Genomic DNA, 20,902 nt, shown 5'->3' with positions numbered 1-20,902 from the left:
GACGGTCTTCGAGACACGTCTAGTGATTTAGCAAACCACAAACCATTTTCCGACGGTCTTCGAGACGCGTCTTATGATTCAGCCAACCACAAACCATTTTCCGACGGTCTTCAAGACGCGACTTGTGATTTTGCAAACTGAAAAATATCTCTCCCTAACTGTATATCTGTGTGACCCTAACTGGCCGGAACGAAATTATGACAGCAACTCTCCGTGGATACGTGTGCAAGCTGCGTAGGTCTGACTAGAAGAGGCAAAGTCATGGCTTGCTGCTCGCCGATTGACACGCTGATGTGTGAATCTATTAACACACGCTCAAGGCATTTTACTCAAACCCCACACTGCTGTCATACGCATATTTGTCCCATGTTTGTTGGAATTTCCTATGTACATGGGACAATTTTGCGTAGAACTGCAGCACAGTACTATGAAGAAATTTCATCTTGGGTCATTTCTTTTGTCGCTCTTCTTAACGATACGCATTTTGAATCACTAACAGCTCATAACCAAATTCAACAACCTGCGAAAGAAATTCGCTGGACGCGTACAATTTGCTAGTCTCCGGTTTCTGCGGAATCCCGATCGAAATGGCTAGTGCGCGCCGGAAAGCAGCTTTCTTGTATCTAATGAAGTGATCCCATTATCGCCCATTCATAGTACCGCCATCGGTGGTGACAAGGGGTCTGGGGGGTGAGAATGGGTCATCGCTCTCACCGGCAGCCTGGAGGTCGTAGAGCAAAATCGTACAAAAAGGTCTCTTATATTTTAGTCTTCTTACCCTCAGATACATTCAATCCATGCTACAAGCATTCTAAATAGTTGAAACAGTGTCCCATTCTAACCCCCATTTGACTCATTGTCACCCCGACGACGGTAGTAAAATTCATTTTTATTTTATACGAGCTTTGTCGAACAATGTCGAACGCCTTCTCGACATCGAGTAAGGCCATGGCGGAGGTTTGAGACAAACTTGGTCCGTCTGAGGACGTTGGTACCTCGGGTCAGTTGGTGTCGGAAACCAAACTGTTCCTCGAGCCAGATGTTATGGTGTTCGGCAGGTTCAAGTAACCAGCAGTGAATCACCTCTTCAAACAGCTTGTATAACCCTGAGAGAAGGATGATGGGACGATAGCTTTTTGGAGAGGAAAGATCCTTCCAAGCTTCCGGATGGGAATGACTTGCGCAGACTTCCAGGACGACGGGATATAGCTGAGACGCAGACACTGATTGAAGATCAGTGACAGGTGCGCGAAGAACTAAGCACTCATATGTTTGAGTTCAAGATTCAGGATACTGTTGAAGCCTGGGGCCTTTATGTTTTTCGATGATTTTATATAGACCATCAATTCGCCAGCTGAGATAAACCACAAAGTACGACCTATGTCAGCAACCTTCTCGGCAGGTGTTATCAAGCCATTGCTGTCTAATGGGATCAAACGTGAAATAGGCCAAGGCTTAGATTTTAGAATTTTGGTCAACTTCCAGAACGGCTTAGCACAGTCTGGTAGAGATAACTATTTCTGATGTCCACAATTCTGTTCAAGCAGCACATAGGGGTCGTACACTTATTGCAATTTTTCTGGGTTTTTCGACCCCTCCTCCCTACATGTAAGATTTTTTCATACAAATGATTTTTTATTTGTATGGAGCGTAAGATATTGATCGATATCCCCCCTCCCCCCATAAGTGCTTACAAAATATGTGTACGGCCCCATATCTTGTAGAGAAGTTAACGTAACTCAGATACAACCAAATTTGGTCACATTTGAGATACTGCAATTAAATCAGTGTGAATTGTGCTACTCGGGTGGCCTGGATGACTTTTGTCAAGCGATTGCAATGGGTTTTGAGTGCAGGCAGTCCTGTACGTTGGTAGTGCCTGCGAACAACATTGCGAAGACGAATGAGATCTTTGGTGAGGGTGTCGATGGTTAGGGTGTTGCTTACCTGACGAGCCGTTAGAACATGCTGCTTTCTGGTCACCGAGGACGCACCTCGAAGTCGATGGTGGTGTAAACGCCGCTGCCAGTTCACAGGATGGTTGTTCCTTCTGGAGAGTTGGTGACGGTTGATAGACGAACCGATTTCGGCTACCACAGGGTAGTGATCCGAGTTGAGTTCCCGATCGGCTGCAATACGTTATCCATATTCGTGATGAACAGATATAGCGTCGAATGAGCGATGATGTACTGCCCTTGGTTCCGCGTTAGCTTGACGTCATCTCTGCGGAGGGCGGCTAATGTACCATCGATCTCCTTGGCTTGAGTTGAGCATAAGGCCAGGATGAGGGTGATTTTTCCGACAGAAGTGGTGACTTCTAGCCCCACGGCCTCGATGATCTTGAGCTGTAGGCTTGGTAGTAGATGACGAATGACGTTGTTCCTCAGTGCGATAGCCACACCCTGGAGTTGGACCGATCGAGTCTCACCACAGGAAGTCCGAAATATGTACACTAGGGTGGCTCAAATTAGTATGGGAAAAACTTTGTTCATTTTTTTTTATGTGCCGCCCTCTTATTCGGTTCAATTTGATGCCCTGATGTTTCAGCATACATTTTTCCATATAAACTTCCAACGAGTTTAGCACTACCCAAACGTTGGCCGATTTGGCTGAAGTTTTGTCCAGAGCATCAGGGCATCTGATAGAACCGAATAAGAGGGCGGCCCATCAAAAAAATTGAAAAAGTGTTTTTTGAGCCACCCTAATGTACACTCACCTCAGGCTTCAAGTGCGTTTCCGTGATGAAGGCCACGTCGATCCCTCTCTCGTAGAGGAAACCAGCCAGTTCAATTGTTTTACTCTTAAGTGAGCATGCGTTCCAATTGATCAGACCCACCCTAGCAGCCATTTTCAATGACGAACATGCCCAGGGTGAAGATCTGGTCGAAGCGTGTTTTGCACCCGCGTAATCGCGTTGCCAGCTGGGTGAAAATCGGAACTAGCTGTCCCGATGTGTAGAGCGATGGGTCGCCCTCGGTCGAAAGGGGCTCATTGTCCTGACGACTGAATCCATGGGGGGGGAGATGGGGTACATTCGCTGGTGGATGTAGCGTGTGGTTTTGGAGCTTGAAACGATACTGCAGCGGCCGCCAGCCGTTTGTGCGCTTGCAAAAGTGGAAGCATTGGTATCGCTCGTCGGAGAGCCGGGATGGCCGGAAAGTTCGCCTCGTCGATTACTGGAACACGATTCCTTTTCGGGAGAGTCTTGGATGAGGCTTTCCTTCGGATCCCCAGGAACTCAGCGCGTTTAGGGCAATCTTTCGTGGTGGCCTTATGATTTTCGCCAAAGTTAGCGCACTTAAGATCCGCTACTTGATCTTGTCACACTGCTCGGTGAGATGGGGGTCGTTGCAACGTGGTCATATGGTGATTCCGGATGCCATGCCAGCTGTTTGTAGCAGTTTGTACACTGCGTAACGTCGCGATGCACAGGCCTGTGTCGCTCTCAGCCGATGGCAGAGTAGTTTATTATTCCAATCAGCTTCAGGTCCTTGAACGTGATGGAGCCATTCTCCAAATAGGGCAGCGAGCGATTCTGTGGACGACTACAGGTTTGAGGCCGCAACCCTCCAGCTCAGCGATGAGCTCCTTCTCCTCTATGTCGTGGCCCCTACGCAAAAAATCTTTAAGTGACTTCGTGCCGGGGAGGTCACGAGAAAAAAAAACATATTTGTGGACAGCGAGAAACTTCACGATGGATCGGTGATGGCCCTTGTTGGCCATCACCTTCAGGCCCCCGCTGCACAGTCGAAAGGTGCACTTCAGCCCTTTTGCGATTAGCTGGCGAATTTTCGGGCGCAAATCCGGCGGATCGCCCTTAACGAACACAGGCGGGCACTTCTCCTTCCGCTCTGGTTGCACCTGCGGCAGCTGCAATTACTGTTTCCTTCTCTTCGGCGGGTTTCCATCGTCGTCGGCTGGCAATGAAGAATAAACATTGCTCTGCAAAATCTACTTGGAGGGGTTATCTTCGCCTCCAAGAGCATTGCGCTCCGGCATCTTTCCCCTGACCCGTAAGTCGGCCACCAATTCACCCATGGCGGGACCGGGAGAAAACAACGCCAACGCGACGAAGTGAAAATGTAAACATAGCGAACGAATGAAAAAAAAAAAAACATTTGAGAAAAAAAAACGCGAGCAAAAAGCACGTTATGGGTGCACGCACATCATATTTACACCCATAACAGATGACAAAGGGGCGGGGCTAATGGGCCCTCTTTACAAGACAGGGATGAATGACCTCAAAAGCAAACCAGTGGGCGAGCAATTTTGATCGGGATACCGCAGAGCGAATAAGATTTCACGCAGAGCGGACACAGCAGCTCGAAGGCGCTAGTAGCAGTTTCAATGGAAAACCATTGGTGGTGGTCGTCAGCGTGATTGCTGCAGACCATTCAACCTCCGATGCGCGATTGTGGATCTACTACCGAACAGCAACTTTTTGTCGTCGCCAAACGAATAAGTTTTGCACTTTGAAGAAAATTCATCTGCATCTCGGATCAACCTTCTTTTGTATAAAAAGGTCACCCGGAATAAATCGATTTAATTTCTGATGCTCTCCACTGAAGACAAGTGGTTTCAGTGACAATGTGGCCGATGAGTCGTGCTAATCCCTTTTTAACGGTTGGAGACTCAAAGTCCATCGAACTGGGAGCTGCTATTTGGCATCTTGATTCGGTTGACCTGCGAACAGTTGGCTCAATGTTAATAAAGATACACACTCTACGATGACAAATACCGTTTCGTATGTATAGGTCCTACGTCACCTTTGCGAACAATCCGATTGGGCTGTACCTTTTAGTTTTTAATTCCCACAGATCCGAGATATCGAATCAAACTGATCTCTCATATACAGTAAAGCCGCCTTGCTGATGATTTCCTAACTTAAGTGTTTCTTGACATATTGGTTTCCAACACTCGAACAACTTTGTAGAAGACGACAACTTTATTAATCTTACTAGCTTTGTGTACCCGGCCTTGCTCGGAATTGCTAGTTTGGTTTGCAGTTTTCTTTTACAATCGGAAAATGATAAAACCAATTGGTCAACAGGGTAATTGTGTTAACTTATTCATACTTTATCATTTGATTAAAAGAAGGCTTTTGGAAACATTGACTGATTTTGAAGAAGGGATCGTGGGTTTGAAAGGTCTTATTCCGGGCAAACGTCTATTTCTAAAAAAAGGAAAACATTCATCGATGCCATATTCCGGGCAACGCATATTTTTAAAGAAGGGATCACACCCACCATTGCCTTATTCCGGGCAAATGCCTACTTTTAAAGAAGCAATCACATCCACCATTCAGAAGGAAACACATTAATCACTGCTTTTCACTGGGCATACCATTATTCCGATGAACAGCAATACCCAATCCCAATACCCCCCCCCCTCCCATTCCAAAAATCCCTTCCAGCCTCTCTATAATAGTTTCCTTTGGGTAGGGATTACGTGTTTACGTGTTTGGTTTGAATTGACCTATGCGATAAAAAGGTATACTAAACTGTTCGTTTAATGAATATACCCTCTCTCTCATTTAGCTATGGCACTCATACCCAGTCTGATATAGTCTTCCTTAGACAGATAATATGGGTTCCAAATTTGGTGGACATCGATAAATGGGTTCAGAAGTCATGCTGAATTGATCGATAACTAAACAATACCCCCTCTCCCACACCCTCCCCCTTTTAAAATTACTTAACCACATCCACTAAAATCGCTTCCTTAGGACAAATGATACAAATTTGGTTCAAATCGGTCATGAGGCTCAGGATTTACATTGAGTTGATCGATTGCTAAACAATACCCCTCCCCCCACACCCTCCCCCTTTTGTAAACAGCATCCCTAATCTCCTATCAACGTCTCCTTATGACAAAGAATTTGTGTTACGAATTTGTTTGAAATCGGTCAAGGGGTTCAGAATGTACACTGAGTTGATCGGTAACTAAGCAATACACCTCCCCCCCACTCTCCTCCTTTCTAAAGAGCATGCTTAACCCCCTATCGTCCATTTCTTGAGATAAAGAAATTGTGTTCCAACTTTGCTCGAAATCAGCCAAGAGGTTCAGAATTGAAACTGTGTTGATCGATAGTTAAGCAATACCCTCCCCCATACCCTCTCTTTTTCTAAAGAGCATGCACAACCCCTATCGTCCCCTCCTTAAGATAAAAATTTGTGTTCCAAATTTGGTTGAATTCGGCCAAGGGGTTTAGAATTTAAACTGCGTAGATCGATCATTAAGCAATACCCCTCCCCTCATACCCTCCCCCTTTCCAAAAAGCATACTCAACCCACTATCATCCCCTCCTTAAGACAAAGAATTTGTGTTCCAAATTTTGTTGAAATCGGCCAAGGGGTTTAGAATTTACACTGCGTTGATCGATAATTAAGCAATACCCCTGCCCCCATACCCTCCCCTTTTCCAAAGAGCATGCTCAACCCCCCTATCGTCCCCTCCTTAAGATAAAGAATTTGTGTTCCAAATTTGGTTGAAATCGGCCAAGGGGTTTAGAATTTACACTGAGTTGATCGATAACTAAGCAATACCCCTCCCCCCATACCCTCCACCTTTTCCAAAGAGCATGCTTAACCTTCCTATCGTTCCCTCTGTAAGATAAAGAATTTGTGTTTCAAATTCTATTGAAATCGGCCAAGGGGTTTAGAATTTACACTGAGTTGACCGATAACTAAGCAATACACCTCCCCCCACACCCTCCCTCTTTTCGAAAGAGCATGCTTAACCCCCTATCGTCCCCTTCTTAAGATAAGGAAATTGTGTTTCAAATTTGGTCGAAATCGGCCAAGGGGTTCAGAATTTAAACTGCGTTGATCGATAGTAAGGCAATACCCCTCCCCCATACCCTCTCCCTTTTCCAAAAAGCATGCTCAACCCACTATCGTCCCCTCCTTAAGATAAAGAATTTGTGTTCCAAATTTGGTTGAAATCGGCCAAGGGGTTTAGAATTTACACTGAGTTGATCGATAACTAAGCAATACCCCTCCCCCCATACCCCCCCCCTTTTCCAAAGAGCATCTCCAACCCCCCTATCGTCGTCTCCTTAAGATAAAGAATGTGTGTTCCAAATTTGGTTGAAATCGGTCAATGGGTTCAGAAGTTATGCTGGAACATACATACAAACATACATACAAAACATGGAGTTTTATATATATAGATAGATAGATAGATAGATAGATAGATAGATAGATTCTGCGATATCGAACCAAACCGGTAGTTTCATTTACATACACTAGCGCCGCCAAGTGGAAGGATTCCAAATAAGTTATTTTCTTGACTCATAGGGCCCCATGGGATCATAAATGGATTAGGCATTCGTTTCACTTCGCCAGGATTTTTAGAAACGTTATAGGACACGCCGCATCGTTCATTGAGAAAATTTACTATTTTCACCGGTCATTGGATCAAAAAAATGACCTTAATGAGAGTATCCCCTTTTTTATTTTCCCGAAATAATCACGTTGACAGGCACTTCGCACTATCCGTTATCGTTGTGCTTTGGGCAGTCGAGATGTAAATCAATTGATGTTCGTTTGATCGTGTTCCTGCTCGGTGCGCTGGTGGTTAGTTCGTTTTGCTTGGTGCGGCCGAATAATAGGTAGGTAAATCATTGTTTAAAAAATTAGCACGGTCGCATCACTTATCAGAGTGAATTCAGATCCAACGATACCTGCCGACTTACTGATAATCCTTCCTATGATTTTTGTGGAGACGCAGAGGTAAACACTAGGGTGCCAATGGAATGTATAGAAAAAAATTGTCATCGAATTTCAAAAAACAACATTGCTCACAAGTTTCATTACTCATTACAAAATATGACCCCATGCAAAATTTGAGCTCAATCGGACATGATTTAGGGGTGTTTAAAATTCATCAAAGTTTTTAATTTTTTACCGATGAAAATTTTCCTAAGGGGGGACCAAAGGAAAAGTCGAAAATCGATTTTTTTTTTATTTTTTTTTCTCACGAGTAGTGAGCTACTATCACGATATTTTTTTGTTTTTTGATGCCAAAGGACTCCAACTTGTTCTCACAAGACGCATCTAGAAGACCGTCGGAAAATGGTTTGTGGTTTGAAGAACACCAAAGCCTCGCCATGGAAGACCGTAAGAAATTGGTTTGAGGTTTGCAAAATTACAATGCGCGTCTGGAAGATCGGTGGAAATGGTTTTTAGTTTGGAAAACTATAAGGCGTGTCTGAAAGGTAACCGAAAATAATGTTTTTTTAGTTTGTGAAACTATAAGGTGCGTATGGAAGACTAACGGAAAATGGTCTACGATCTAGAAAATTTCAAAGTCCAGCGAGCATTGATTTTGATTAAAACATATAAAGATTTCATGAAGCCACTTGGCGGTGTACATGAGACTACCAGTTGAGCTATGATATAACGAAATCTGAGAGAAATGGAGAAATATTCAATGCTGTATACTGTTCGAAGCTGTTCGGAAAGCCAAATATGATAAGAAAATTATTTTGAGCTTTTTAGTGGAATGTCTTCATTTGTCATAAGACGAGTTTATACAATCCCATCGAATTCCACCACTTAATTGTATCTTGACAGATACGTATTTCAACCTCAACAGTAAGGCCGTCTTCAGTGTCTCTTCAAGTCGAGTCAAGTACGAGATACTGAAGACGGCCTTACTGTTGAGGTCGAAACATGTATCTGTCAAGATACAATTAAGTGGTGGAATTCAATGGGATTGTATAAAATCGTCTTATGACAAGTGAAGCCAAATATATTATCTAGAAATTTATCTTGGAATATACTGACTTAGTAGCCAGAGCGGGATTACCTTAAGGAGCAGATATCTTGGAAATTGAAAAATTAATATGGTTGCCGGTTTTTACAAAGCTATTCGGAAGTTAGAATTTTGATTAGTTTGGAGTTATTGGCTAGCAGTACTACTTGATGCCAAATGGTTAATAGTGTACTGCGAAACTAAAAATTGTATTAAATGTACGGATTTGGATTGGATTTGGAATGGTTTTGAATTGGATTTGGATTGGCTTTGAATTGGATTTGTATTGGATCGGATTTTGGTTTGGATTTGCATTAGAATTGAATTGGATTTTCATTAGAATTGAATTGGATTTGCATTAGAATTGGATTGGATTTAGATTAGGATTTGGTTTGGATTTGGATTGGCTTTGAATTGGATTTGTATTGGATCGGATTTTGGTTTGAATTTACATTAGAATTGGATTGGATTTGGATTGGATTTGGATTGGATTTGGATTTGATTTTGATTGGATTTGGATTGGATTTGATTTGGATTTGGATTGGATTTGGATTGGATTTGGATTGGATTTGAATTGGATTTGGATTGGATTTGGATTGGATTTGGATTGGAATTGGATTGGAATTGGATTGGGTTTGGATTGGATTTGGATTGGGTTTGGATTGGATTTGGATTGGATTTGGATTGGATTTGGATTGGATTTGGATTGGCTTTGAATTGGTTTGAATTGAATTTAGATTGGTTTGGATTGAATTTGGATTGAATTTGGATTGGTTTGGATTGGTTGGATTGGTTTGGATTGGTTTGGATTTGATTTGGATTGGTTTGGATTGGTTTGGATTGGTTTGGATTAGATTTGGATTGGATTTGAATTGGTTTGGATTGAATTTGGATTGGTTTGGATTGGTTTGGATTGGTTTGGATTGGTTTGGTTTGATTTGGTTTGATTGGTTTGGATTGGAATTGGATTGAATTGGATTGGTTTGGATTGGTTTGGATTGGTTTGGATTGGTTTGGATTAGATTTGGATTGGTTTGAATTGGTTTGGATTGAATTTGGATTAGAGTTGGAATGGATTTGGATTGGATTTGGATTGATTTGGATTGGTTTGGATTGGTTTGGATTGGATTTGGATTGGATTTGGATTGGATTTGGATTGGATTTGGATTGGATTTGGATTGGATTTGGATTGGATTTGGATTAGATTTGGATTGGATTTGAATTGGATTTGTATTGAATTTGGATTGGATTTGGATTGGATTTGGATTGGATTTGGATTGGATTTGGATTTGATTTGGATTTGGATTGGATTTGGATTGGATTTGGATTGGAATTGGATTGGAAATGGATTGGATTTGGATTGGATTTGGATTGGATTTGGATTAGATTTGGATTGGATTTGAATTGGATTTGGATTGAATTTGGATTGGATTTGGATTGGATTTGGATTGGATTTGGATTGGATTTGGATTGGATTTTGATTGGATTTGGATTGGATTTGATTTGGATTTGGATTGGATTTGGATTGGATTTGAATTGGATTTGGATTGGAATTGGATTGGAATTGGATTGGATTTGGATTGGATTTGGATTGGATTTGGATTGGATTTGGATTAGATTTGGATTGGATTTGAATTGGATTTGAATTGAATTTGGATTGGATTTGGATTGGATTTGGATTGGATTTGATTGAATTTGGATTGGATTTGGATTGGATTTGGATTAACATGGATTTTCTCATCTTTATTATGTTGTTCTTCAATCTTCTTAGTAATGAAGTTCAACACCGCTTAGTTTTGGATTGCATTTGGGTAAGATTTGGAAAGTTTTTCGGAAGAAATTGTCACTGTATTTAACAAACAAAAGAAGGCCATTGGCTTCGTAAATTTGTTGTACTCTAATCATCTGACGAAAGTATGAATCACGTTTTATCTTTCGCGACTCACGGTTTGGGAACCCACACTCTGAATCATTGTTCTGGTATTAAAACCATGATGTTGAGTCAAGTTTATTTTGGTGTGCAGTTTTCAATTTAGTTAACCGGTTGCTCAATTGCAACCAATGTTCACCTTCGTTTCATTTAAATAACCAAGGCGAAACACAAGTATTGCATCCTATGCTGGAAGTTTTTTTTTTGCGTTTTTAATGAGAGAAGAAGGGAAATGTGGGGTTGGAGTAAAGTGCCTTGTTAATAGATTGTGTGTTAATAGATTCACACATCAGTGTGTCAATCGGCGAGCAGCAAGTCATGACTTTTCCTCTTCTAGTCAGACCTCCGAGGCGTGCTCACGCATCCACGGAGAGTCACTGTCATAACTTCGTTCCGGCCATTTAGGGCCACACACTAATATTCCTTCCTTCTTCACCACAGACTATGGCCGGCACCGTTAATGACCATTTGAACATTTGAGTCTCTGGGACTCGCACACTACTTCTTTGTACAATTTCACTGATTCTGGTTAATCTCGGAGTAGCAACCACGGATATATGTATGTAGTCAGTTAAAGCTAAGTCAAGCTAAGCTAATTGTTTATGAGTAAGCCAGCTAGTGAGTAGTCTATACGAGAATGTCGAAGGTTATGAACACATAACTCACTATAAATATTATACAATCCACGTGGTCTATGACAAAGCGGTGATATTTCCTTTTGATTTTAGAAGCGCACAGCCATGGATGGTTTCATGAATAGCAGGTCTCATATAAATTGAACAAACTATGAATGCTTACCACTGATCCCATTCGCCGTTCGGATGGCACCTGCATTGATATTTATGCGAAAAGCATAGTCGTTGGAATGGCGGCTCGGTGGTGGTCGGTCATTCTGCGATAAGAAATTAATCCGCATATCACATGGAAAACGACCGGAACGCGGGAGCAAGGGCCACTAATCCGACATGTGACAAAGTAACGGATAGCAGAACGTCCTATCTTTACCCATTCCAGCTATCTAGCAGCGTCCAGCGAAAAGCGGCATCGTCGTGTGGGACTCGAGCGAATCGACGGTCATCCAATCGAACGAACGGATAGGTAAAGAGCAACTTTGAATAAAAAAATGTGGAGATATCTTTGTCGTGGGAGTTCAATAGAAGAAGAGGTTCCTGATCGGGTAGAATATGATATGAGGGAGGGAATTGGATTATTCGTTTAATGTTATAAAGAATGGATGGTTTGTGATATCGAACAGGAATCAATTGACTGAGGGTCATTTCGGATCATGTGGGATGTTCTTTCTAAAGAGTGTGACAATAGTAGTGAGGTTTATTACAAAAGATTGTGGCTTTTATTGATATATCTTTTTTGATCACTTATTCGATGGTACTCACAAAAATTTGCTTGATTTGATTTGCTACTATTTACACATCTACGATACTTTTTTCTAAGAATGTCGTCTTTTCTATTTTTTTTTTTTGCAATTTATACCAAGCAACAAATGCGAACCTAATTATGCTCACCCGCAAACAACACTCGATTGAACTTAGTTGCTACAATTATATTACTCCTGGAGAATCGATTGACTTATGCACTTTTATATCACGAAATTATTAGCAAGAATATTGCCAACGCTGCCAAAATGGTGGAACTGCTGCCTCGCATAAGAATGCCAAAACTCCTCACTGTGTGGAATAAAAAAATTAAAATAGTTTCAAATATAACTTACAAATAGAGCATGGATTAGGAAGATTTGAATTCAGAACTGATTTTAATTTTCTTTTAATTACAATCGTCAAAAACTTACCCAACAGCATTGCCTCCCGATGATCGAAGGTGGGATGTTGCAGCACACTCTCCTGGCCCCCGCTCCACAGCACCGGTGACATGCTGGCCATGCACTTGATTCTCATCTCGCCGTTCAGGTAGTGGTGGGGTCCCACCACCACACTGAGCCCCAGATAGCTGGTGATGAGCCCGTGTGGGTTCTGGAAGCGTGGATAGCTCACCAACATGCTCGGTTCCATGACCAGATCGTCGTTGATGTACCACTGCAGGGTGGTGGCCGGATAGGACCGACCGGAAGTACAGTTGAGCTCCAAAGTTTCGCCCATGTGGTACGAGTCGCGCTCACTGTCGCCGCTGATGGTGGGTCCATCTTTGGGGATTACTGTTACGCAAAATAGATTGAAAAGACTTATTCATAGGCAATTGTTTTAATCAATTCGTGAATACGCACCTATCACATCCATCCGTCCCTCGCCTTGTACTGAATCAAAACTGGGCGCCTCGGCAGATATTTCGCACCGATACAGTCCAGATGACTTCAAGGTCAACATCCTCAGCGTTACTTTCGTATGGTTGGAATGATCCGCGTCCACACGGATTCCTTCGATCTTGTAGCTTTTAATCGGTGGATTCGCCGACGGGATATACCGATAGAACTCCTCATTATCCTTGTACCACTTGACGGAGTAGATCTTTTCCCCACCGGATCCCCCGAGTCCGTCACGATCTCCATCGTTGTAATAATCGTCTCGATAGATGTCGTACCGGTTTCGTGGGTGGCTTCCTCGATGGACGTTTTCGGGGTGATTCCTCGATCCATTCAGCTCGTATTCGCATTCCAGCTGAGCGGAGCCACCTCTAAATTTGTAGGACGGTATGTGGATGCGTTTGAGCTGAAGTGGAAATACGCCTGCGGATAGGATACAAAATGTAGAAAATTGTAATTAGGGTGGTTTAAGTAGAAACTTCCTTTAGCTTTTACGTACATTTATCGTATCAAAAATCAAGGATTGAAAAGCATTTTTTGTGATATTTTCCAGTTGAATATTTTTCATTTACAAACTGACGAAAATGGGGCTTCATTCCTTTATTTGGAATTGCAATGGGAAATGAAACAAGGTTTTATATAACAGTCAAAAGGAAACGAGTGGCATACCGATTTCAAACGTATTTCTGTCGCTCAGCACCATAAAAGATGTAACCTCATTAAATCTGTGGGTAATCACTTTGTTCAAAACTATGAAATATTTAGTTCCAGTGGTCCTTCTTTATAAAGAGTTTATAAGCCATTCCTTCTCTGTACTTTACGCGCGTGAGTTTCGAACACATTTTGGTGAGTAGACTTCGTCTCTTCTCTTCTGCACTTCAACAACAAAAGAAAAGGAAAAGTTTTAATGGTTTTTCTCAGAACACTTTCATTGTCACACAGCGCAGCAGCTGAAAGATGGTCAACACCCAGCATAACAGTAAAAGGGTTGAATTGGGTCAAAAACTGTTTGAAATGCGAGAACGCCGATGCAGTGGGTAAGATTGGAATTAGAAATTTTTAGAAAAAGTAAGTGGGGTTTCTTATCCTATTCCCGGCCCAACATGCGTACGACTGCTATATTTAATTGATATTTATGACAGGAAGCAACTTTTCCTGAATTTTTTGGGCCGTGGAATACTGCAATGGGGTTCACTTCTGCATAAAAAATAGCTATACTTGCTAAACATCGTTTGAAACTGCTTCTATTTGATTTTAATAACCGAGGTGTAGCACGTATTTTAGTCACAGCGATTGCTTTTCCGGCATACGTGAATTCAATTCCTGGCATAGGCGATTTTCACTCAATCTCGTAACGTAAACAAAAATTTGCACGATCTACGACAACGTGATGCCAGATGCTATTATTCATAATAAATTTAATTTGATTGAGAAGATAGATTCAGATTCCTTCCAAGAAGTTAAGAACACATACCTTTTCACTTTTTGAAATCGAGAGAATTATAAATAACACGAAATTGTAAACGTATTGGACAGTTTGCTATTAAAGATGAAGGATTATTTTCATACTAAAAATGGTTTCTGGCTTTTTGGCAGCATGATGCGGCAGATGTTTTTCGGCCGAGGTGATTTTTGTTCGGTTTGAGGATAGAATTTTAAATGTATTCTAGTATGTTTAAGTGAAACGAACAAATAGGAAGCCAGACCGCATCGTGCTTTCGTGCTGTGCGGTTCTTTCTCTCTTTGCGGAAGGAAGTTTTTAATACTACCCGAAGCTATTTTAATTTCAACGGTGCTTCTTAGCGCTATTTGTACCCACTGATCCCGTTACGATCTTTGCAAGGACCCGTGCCTTCGTTTTACGTTGGACCCGTTTGCGGAAGTAAAATTCCGACAAGCGGTGGTAATCCTGCAGGGACACCGTTCTGGGAAAAAACCTCTTAGAAGGTCACGTCTCCACGCTCAGCAATGAGTATTAACAAAAACAAGAGGAAGGGGGAGTCTCTGAATTCTCCACTTCCTTCAAAGAAACAAGGTTTCAAGACCGTCCTGCCCAAGCGTGGAAAAAATAGAAGGAAGCTGGAGAATTCAGATATTCCTTCTAACTCTAATATCGGAAATAATTCTTCTCCAATCGAACTGAGCAATCAGTTCGATTTGATTAATGATGAAATTGAGCAAATCGAATCTACCTCTAGCCCAGGTGATTCGATTCATGCGAAAAAGCAAAGGATTCCGCCAATTGTGGTATCTGTTGCCGAGTTTTCTGGCTTCCGGAATGAGATTTTGAGTAACCTTCAGGGGATCAAGGTTTCATTTCAGATTGCTAGGAAGGGTGACTGCCGCGTTTTGCCGGGATCCTTTGACGATCGCAAACGTCTTCTTCACTATTTAACTGAGAAGCGCCATAAATTCTTCACATACGACGACAAAACTGAGCGATTGTTCAAAGTCGTCTTGAAAGGTCTCCCCAGTGATGACAAATCACTGGATGAGATTAAATTGAAATTTCTCAATTACTTGGATTTTCACCAGTTCAAGTAATTAAGATGAAAAGAAATCCCATTCTGGTACTTCCCAGAGGGACATTTCTCAAGAATTTTATTTAGTTCATTTTAACAAAAGTGAACTAAATAATATGAAAAGTTTGGAAAAGGCCTGTATTATGTCTCATGTCCGTGTTACATGGGAACATTTCCGCAGGCCTGGGGGAATTTCCAAACCCTACCCAGTGCCGTAAGTGCCAAAAGTGGGGTCATGGAACCAAACATTGTCACATGGATGCTAAATGCATAATTTGTGGTGGAACCTCTCACGCCAAGGACGCATGTCCTGTGAGAGAAGATTCCAATAAATTTAAGTGCGCAAACTGTGGGGGCAATCATAAACCCAATTTCTGGGAATGCCCTTCACGCAAAAAGTTTTGAATTCCCGTGCAAAATCGATGACGGAAATTCCAATCGGATCCCAGATTCGACGGGTAGAAATTTTCAAACGCTCAAATTTCGAAACCGGTTACCGGTCGAGCAATTCATACCCACCACAATTCACAAACAAATTTTGCCGCTCGTCAACGGGTAGCAAGCACTTCAGTAAATCCAATTTTTCGAATGTACCTACGTATGCAAACATCGCTGCTGGTAGACAAAATTTCTCTTCTCAAAATGAGGTTTATACCCATGTCCCAACGGGAAATAACGGTCATGTTGCCGATTCAGGTAGCATGACTGCTTCCGATTTTGATTTTTAACTGAGCAATTGCATCACATGATTGATGCAATGTTCAAAGCAAATACCATTCCTGAAGCTGTTCAGGTTGGTATAAAGTACACACAACAAATTGTTATCGGACTCCGTTTTAATGGATCCAAATAATTGTGTGAAAGTTCTAAATTGGAATGCCCGCTCTCTAAAGGGTAAGGAAGATGAATTATTCAACTTCCTAACAGTTCATAATGTGCATATTGCCATTATAACAGAATCTACAGAAATGATCGTCTTGACAGCGCCTGTGGTGGGGTCGCCATTGTCATTAATAGACGTATCAAACATAAATTATTTTCTTCGTTTGAAACCAAAGTTTTTGAAACCTTGGGAGTTTCTGTTGAAACAAATTTTGGACAATTTTCCTTCATTGCAGCCTATTTGCCTTTTCAATGCAATGGGCAGCAAAAGAATTTGTTGAAAGCTGATCTTCAAATTCTGACTCGCAACAAATCAAAATTCTTCGTAATTGGTGACTTCAATGCCAAACACCGTTCATGGAATAATGCTCAAAGCAATTCCAATGGTAAAATTTTATTTGAAGATTGTTCTGCGGGATATTATACTATTCAATATCCCAATGGACCAACTTGTTTTTCTTCCAGTCGAAATCCTTCTACAATTGATTTAGTTTTAACGGATTCAAGTCAGCTGTGTGGCCAATTGGTAACTCATGCTGACTTTGACTCTGATCACCTTCCTGTGACATTTGAAATCTCACAAGAAGCCATTTATAATCCAATCAGCTCTACTTTTAATTATCATAGAGCTGATTGGGATTTATATAAAACGTATATCGATAGGAATTTTGATGTTGATATTCCTCTCGATACCAAAAGTGATATTGATAATGCTCTCGTATCTTTGACAAATTTAATTGTCGAAGCCAGAGGCATTGCAATTCCGAAATGTGAAGTTAAATTCAACTCCATTATTATTGACGACGATCTTCAGCTACTGATCCGTCTTAAAAATGTGAGAAGAAGGCAATACCAAAGAACTCGCGATCCCGCGTTGAAAGTTATTTGGCGAGATTTGCAAATGAAATTAAAAACGTTTCGCTATTCTGAGAAATACCAACTTTGAGAATAATGTCTCGAAGTTGGATCCCAGTTCGAAACCCTTTTGAAATTAACAAAATTCTTAAAAACCTCAAAAGCCAATTCCAGCGCTTAAAGAGGGAAATAAAATTTTATTAACAAATGGCGAAAAGGCTCAAAAACTTGCTCAGCAGTTCGAGAGTGCCCATAATTTTAGTCTAGGTCTCACTAGTCCAATTGAGGATCAGGTTACACGAAGCTTCGAAGACATTCTCAATCAAGAGAATGTTTTTGACCCTTCGTTGGGAACTAATTTGGATGAAGTGAGATCTATTACTAGAAAATTTAAAAATATGAAAGCCCCGGGTGATGATGGTATTTTCTACATACTTATCAAAAAACTTCCTGAGAGCTCTTTATCCTTTTTGGTTAATTTATTTAACAAATGTTTTCAATTGGCATACTTTCCAGATAAATGGAAAACGCCAAAGTTGTTCCAATTTTGAAGCCGGACAAAAATCCAGCTGAGGCTTCTAGTTATCGCCCAATCAGTTTGCTTTCTTCAATAAGCAAATTGTTTGAAAAGATTATTTTAAATAGAATGATGGTTCATATTAATGACAATTCTATTTTTGCTGATGAGCAATTTGGTTTTCGCCATGGGCATTCAACCACTCATCAGTTATTAAGAGTTACGAACTTAATTCGGCTCAACAAATCTGAAGGATATTCGACTGGAGTTGCTCTTCTTGATATAGAGAAAGCATTTGACAGTGTTTGGCATGAAGGTTTGATTGTAAAATTGATGAGTTTTAATTTTCCTCTGTACATCATTAAACTGATCCAAAATTATTTATCAGATCGCTCGCTGCAGGTAAACTATCAGAATACTAAATCTGATAGATTACCTGTAAGGGCTGGTGTCCCCCAAGGCAGCATACTGGGGCCCATATTGTATAACATTTTACTTCTGACTTACCTGATTTACCACCAGGGTGTCAAAATCTTTGTTTGCAGATGACACGGGCCTTTCAGCCAAAGGGCGAAGCCTTCGTGTCATTTGTAGTAGATTGCAAAAAGTTTGGATGTTTTCTCCACTTACTTGCAAAATGGAAAATTTCCCCGAATGCTTCCAAAACTCAGCTTATAATTTTCCCACATAAGCCGAGAGCTTCTTATTTGAAACCTTCTAGCAGACATATTGTCACTATGAATGAGGTTCCAATTAATTGGTCTAGCGAAGCTAAATATTTAGGACTTCTGCTAGATCAAAAATTAACTTTTAAAAATCACATTGAAGGCCTTCAAGCCAAATGTAACAAATATATTAAGTGCCTATATCCACTTATAAACAGAAAATCAAAACTTTGTCTTAAGAACAAACTTTTGATTTACAAACAAATTTTTAGACCTGCCATGTTGTATGCTGTGCCAATATGGGCTAGTTGCTGCAATACCAGAAAGAAGGCACTCCAGAGGATTCAAAATAAAATTTTGAAAATGATTCTGAAGTTGCCTCCGTGGTATAGTACCAATGAACTTCATAGAATTTCTAATATTGAGACATTGCAACAAATGTCCAACAAAATAATTTCCAATTTTAGACAAAATCGTTGCAATCTTCTATTGCAACGATTAACTCCTTGTACCCTTAGTATAAAATAGGTTAAGTTTAGTTTAAGTTGAAAACATTGTAATTCCTACATGGTTCAATTCAACCAGAGGAAAAAATTCTAACTGCCAGAGGCAATTGAAATGTATTAATAACTAAAAGCGTAACATAGCAAATAAGGATGATAATGTTAAGAAAACACGGAACACCTAGTCTAAGAGATGAATGCATGTATTAGATAATTAGCAAATAAAATTAGTTAAAAAAAAAAAAAAAAAAAAAAAAAAAACAAATAGGAAGGAATGAAGTGCGTGCGCTTAGAATTATTGTGTGGTGATTGACAGCTTCAAGCAATGATTGCTTCAATGATGCTTTAATGAGCACTGTGACGATCTTCAGGTAAATGTTTATTTGATGATACCGTTTTGTGAAAGTGGAAAGATTCACTCCGGCTCAGTGGTGTAGCAAAGAAGAGCGAAAGTTTGAAATCTACATTTTCATTTTCTATAATTGTAACAACTAGGAATAAAAACAAATCGTTGAAAATTATTAAGTATTGTGTTAGAGAAATGGGAGACTTTTTTAAAATTATCAATCATAAACCTACGGCTTCCAAACAGTATAATCCATTAGTTTTCTGTGCAGTGAGCCGGGAATCGGGTCCATAGACCCAAGTAGTGATTAACCCTTCATAATATAAATTAACCCTACATAATATAACGCAATTAGAAAAAAATCAAAATCGAGTTTTTTTTTATTTTTTTAAGGCAGCTGTTTTTGCATTCAATTGAACGCAAATAAGTGTAAATTGATGGAAATAACTGATTCTATCTCCCTAGGCAAAAAGGTTGAGATAGACAAAATTTTGTCGAAGTTCAAATCAGCCTAACTTTGCGTAGAATAATCCGATTTCGATGAAACCGGGACCATCGGACGCGGAAACTCTTATAGTAGACTGTCCTTTTACAAAATCTCTGAATGGCCTCCTCTACGGGGGTGCAAATCTGATCGAGCGTAGGTAGCGCAACCCTGGTGAGGTAGCCTACTGAAGATTCTATATCTACCAAGAAAGGCAAAAGTAGAGCAAACTGATTGATTCAACGGCAACAGACCTGGCAACGAAAAAAGGACAACGATTGGAAAGTCGGATATTGGAACGTGAGAACTTTGATTGGTCCCGCACGTGTTGGGCTCCTGGCTCGAGTGCTGCAGAAGGCCCAGAACTCATTTTTGCCTTTCTCGTATACAAAGTATACGTAAAGGCTATATGTTCGCTCCAAAAACGAACTTTTTATAGGAGTCCCGGAGACCCATAGTGTTATATACCGATCGACTCAGCTCGACGAATTGAAGTGATGTCTGTGTGTATGTGGGTGTATGGGTGTGCGCAAAATAAGCGCACTCATGTTGAGGCACTTATCCTTAACCGATTGGCTCGCAACAAGTTGCATTCGACGCGGGATCTTGCCCCATTGTTTCGTATTGAAAATTGGCCGAATCGGGCTATGGGCTTCGGAGTTATGGCCAAAATATATTTTTTTACAACAAAAATTCTCACTCACTTTTTAGACACTTACTCTTAGCTGATTTACTCGCAACAAGTTTCATTCAACGCAGAATCATGTCCCATTGTTTCGTATTGAAAATTGGACAGATCGGACTATGGGTTTCGAAGTTATGGCCAAAATCCACTTTTTCACATGAGAAACACGTACAAAATTCTCACTCATTTTTTAGGCACTTATGCTTAACCGATTTGCTCGCAACAAGTTGCATTCGACGCGAAATCTTGTCCCACTGGTTCGTATTAAAAATTGGCCGAATCGGACTATGGGCTTCGGAGTTATGGCCAAAATATATTTTTTCACAACAAAAAATCTCACTCACTTTTTAGACACTTACTCTTAGCTGATTAACTCGCAACAAGTTTCATTCAACGCAGAATCTTGTCCCATTGTTTCGTATTGAAAATTGGACAGATCGGACTATGGGTTTCGAAGATATGGCCAAAATCCATTTTTTTA

General features: G+C 40.8%; 1 protein-coding gene across 1 annotated transcript in view; it reads right to left on the bottom strand.

Annotated features, from left to right (window-relative positions):
- Positions 1-12,015: 12,015 nt before the first annotated feature.
- Positions 12,016-20,902, bottom strand: part of LOC134227815 (uncharacterized) — a 39,498-nt gene continuing 30,611 nt past the window's right edge. The window contains exons 2-4 of the mRNA XM_062709492.1: positions 12,927-13,385; positions 12,495-12,857; positions 12,016-12,372 (exon numbers count right to left, since the gene is read on the bottom strand). Of these exons, the coding sequence (XP_062565476.1) occupies positions 12,290-12,372; positions 12,495-12,857; positions 12,927-13,385 (905 nt within the window). The 3' untranslated portion in view covers positions 12,016-12,289. The remainder of the gene's footprint in view (positions 12,373-12,494; positions 12,858-12,926; positions 13,386-20,902) is intronic.

Source organism: Armigeres subalbatus, chromosome 3 (assembly GCF_024139115.2).
Source record: "Armigeres subalbatus isolate Guangzhou_Male chromosome 3, GZ_Asu_2, whole genome shotgun sequence".
NCBI lineage: Eukaryota > Metazoa > Arthropoda > Insecta > Diptera > Culicidae > Armigeres > Armigeres subalbatus.
Note: the sequence above shows the minus strand (reverse complement) of the source record. Positions and strands in the feature narration are given on the sequence as shown.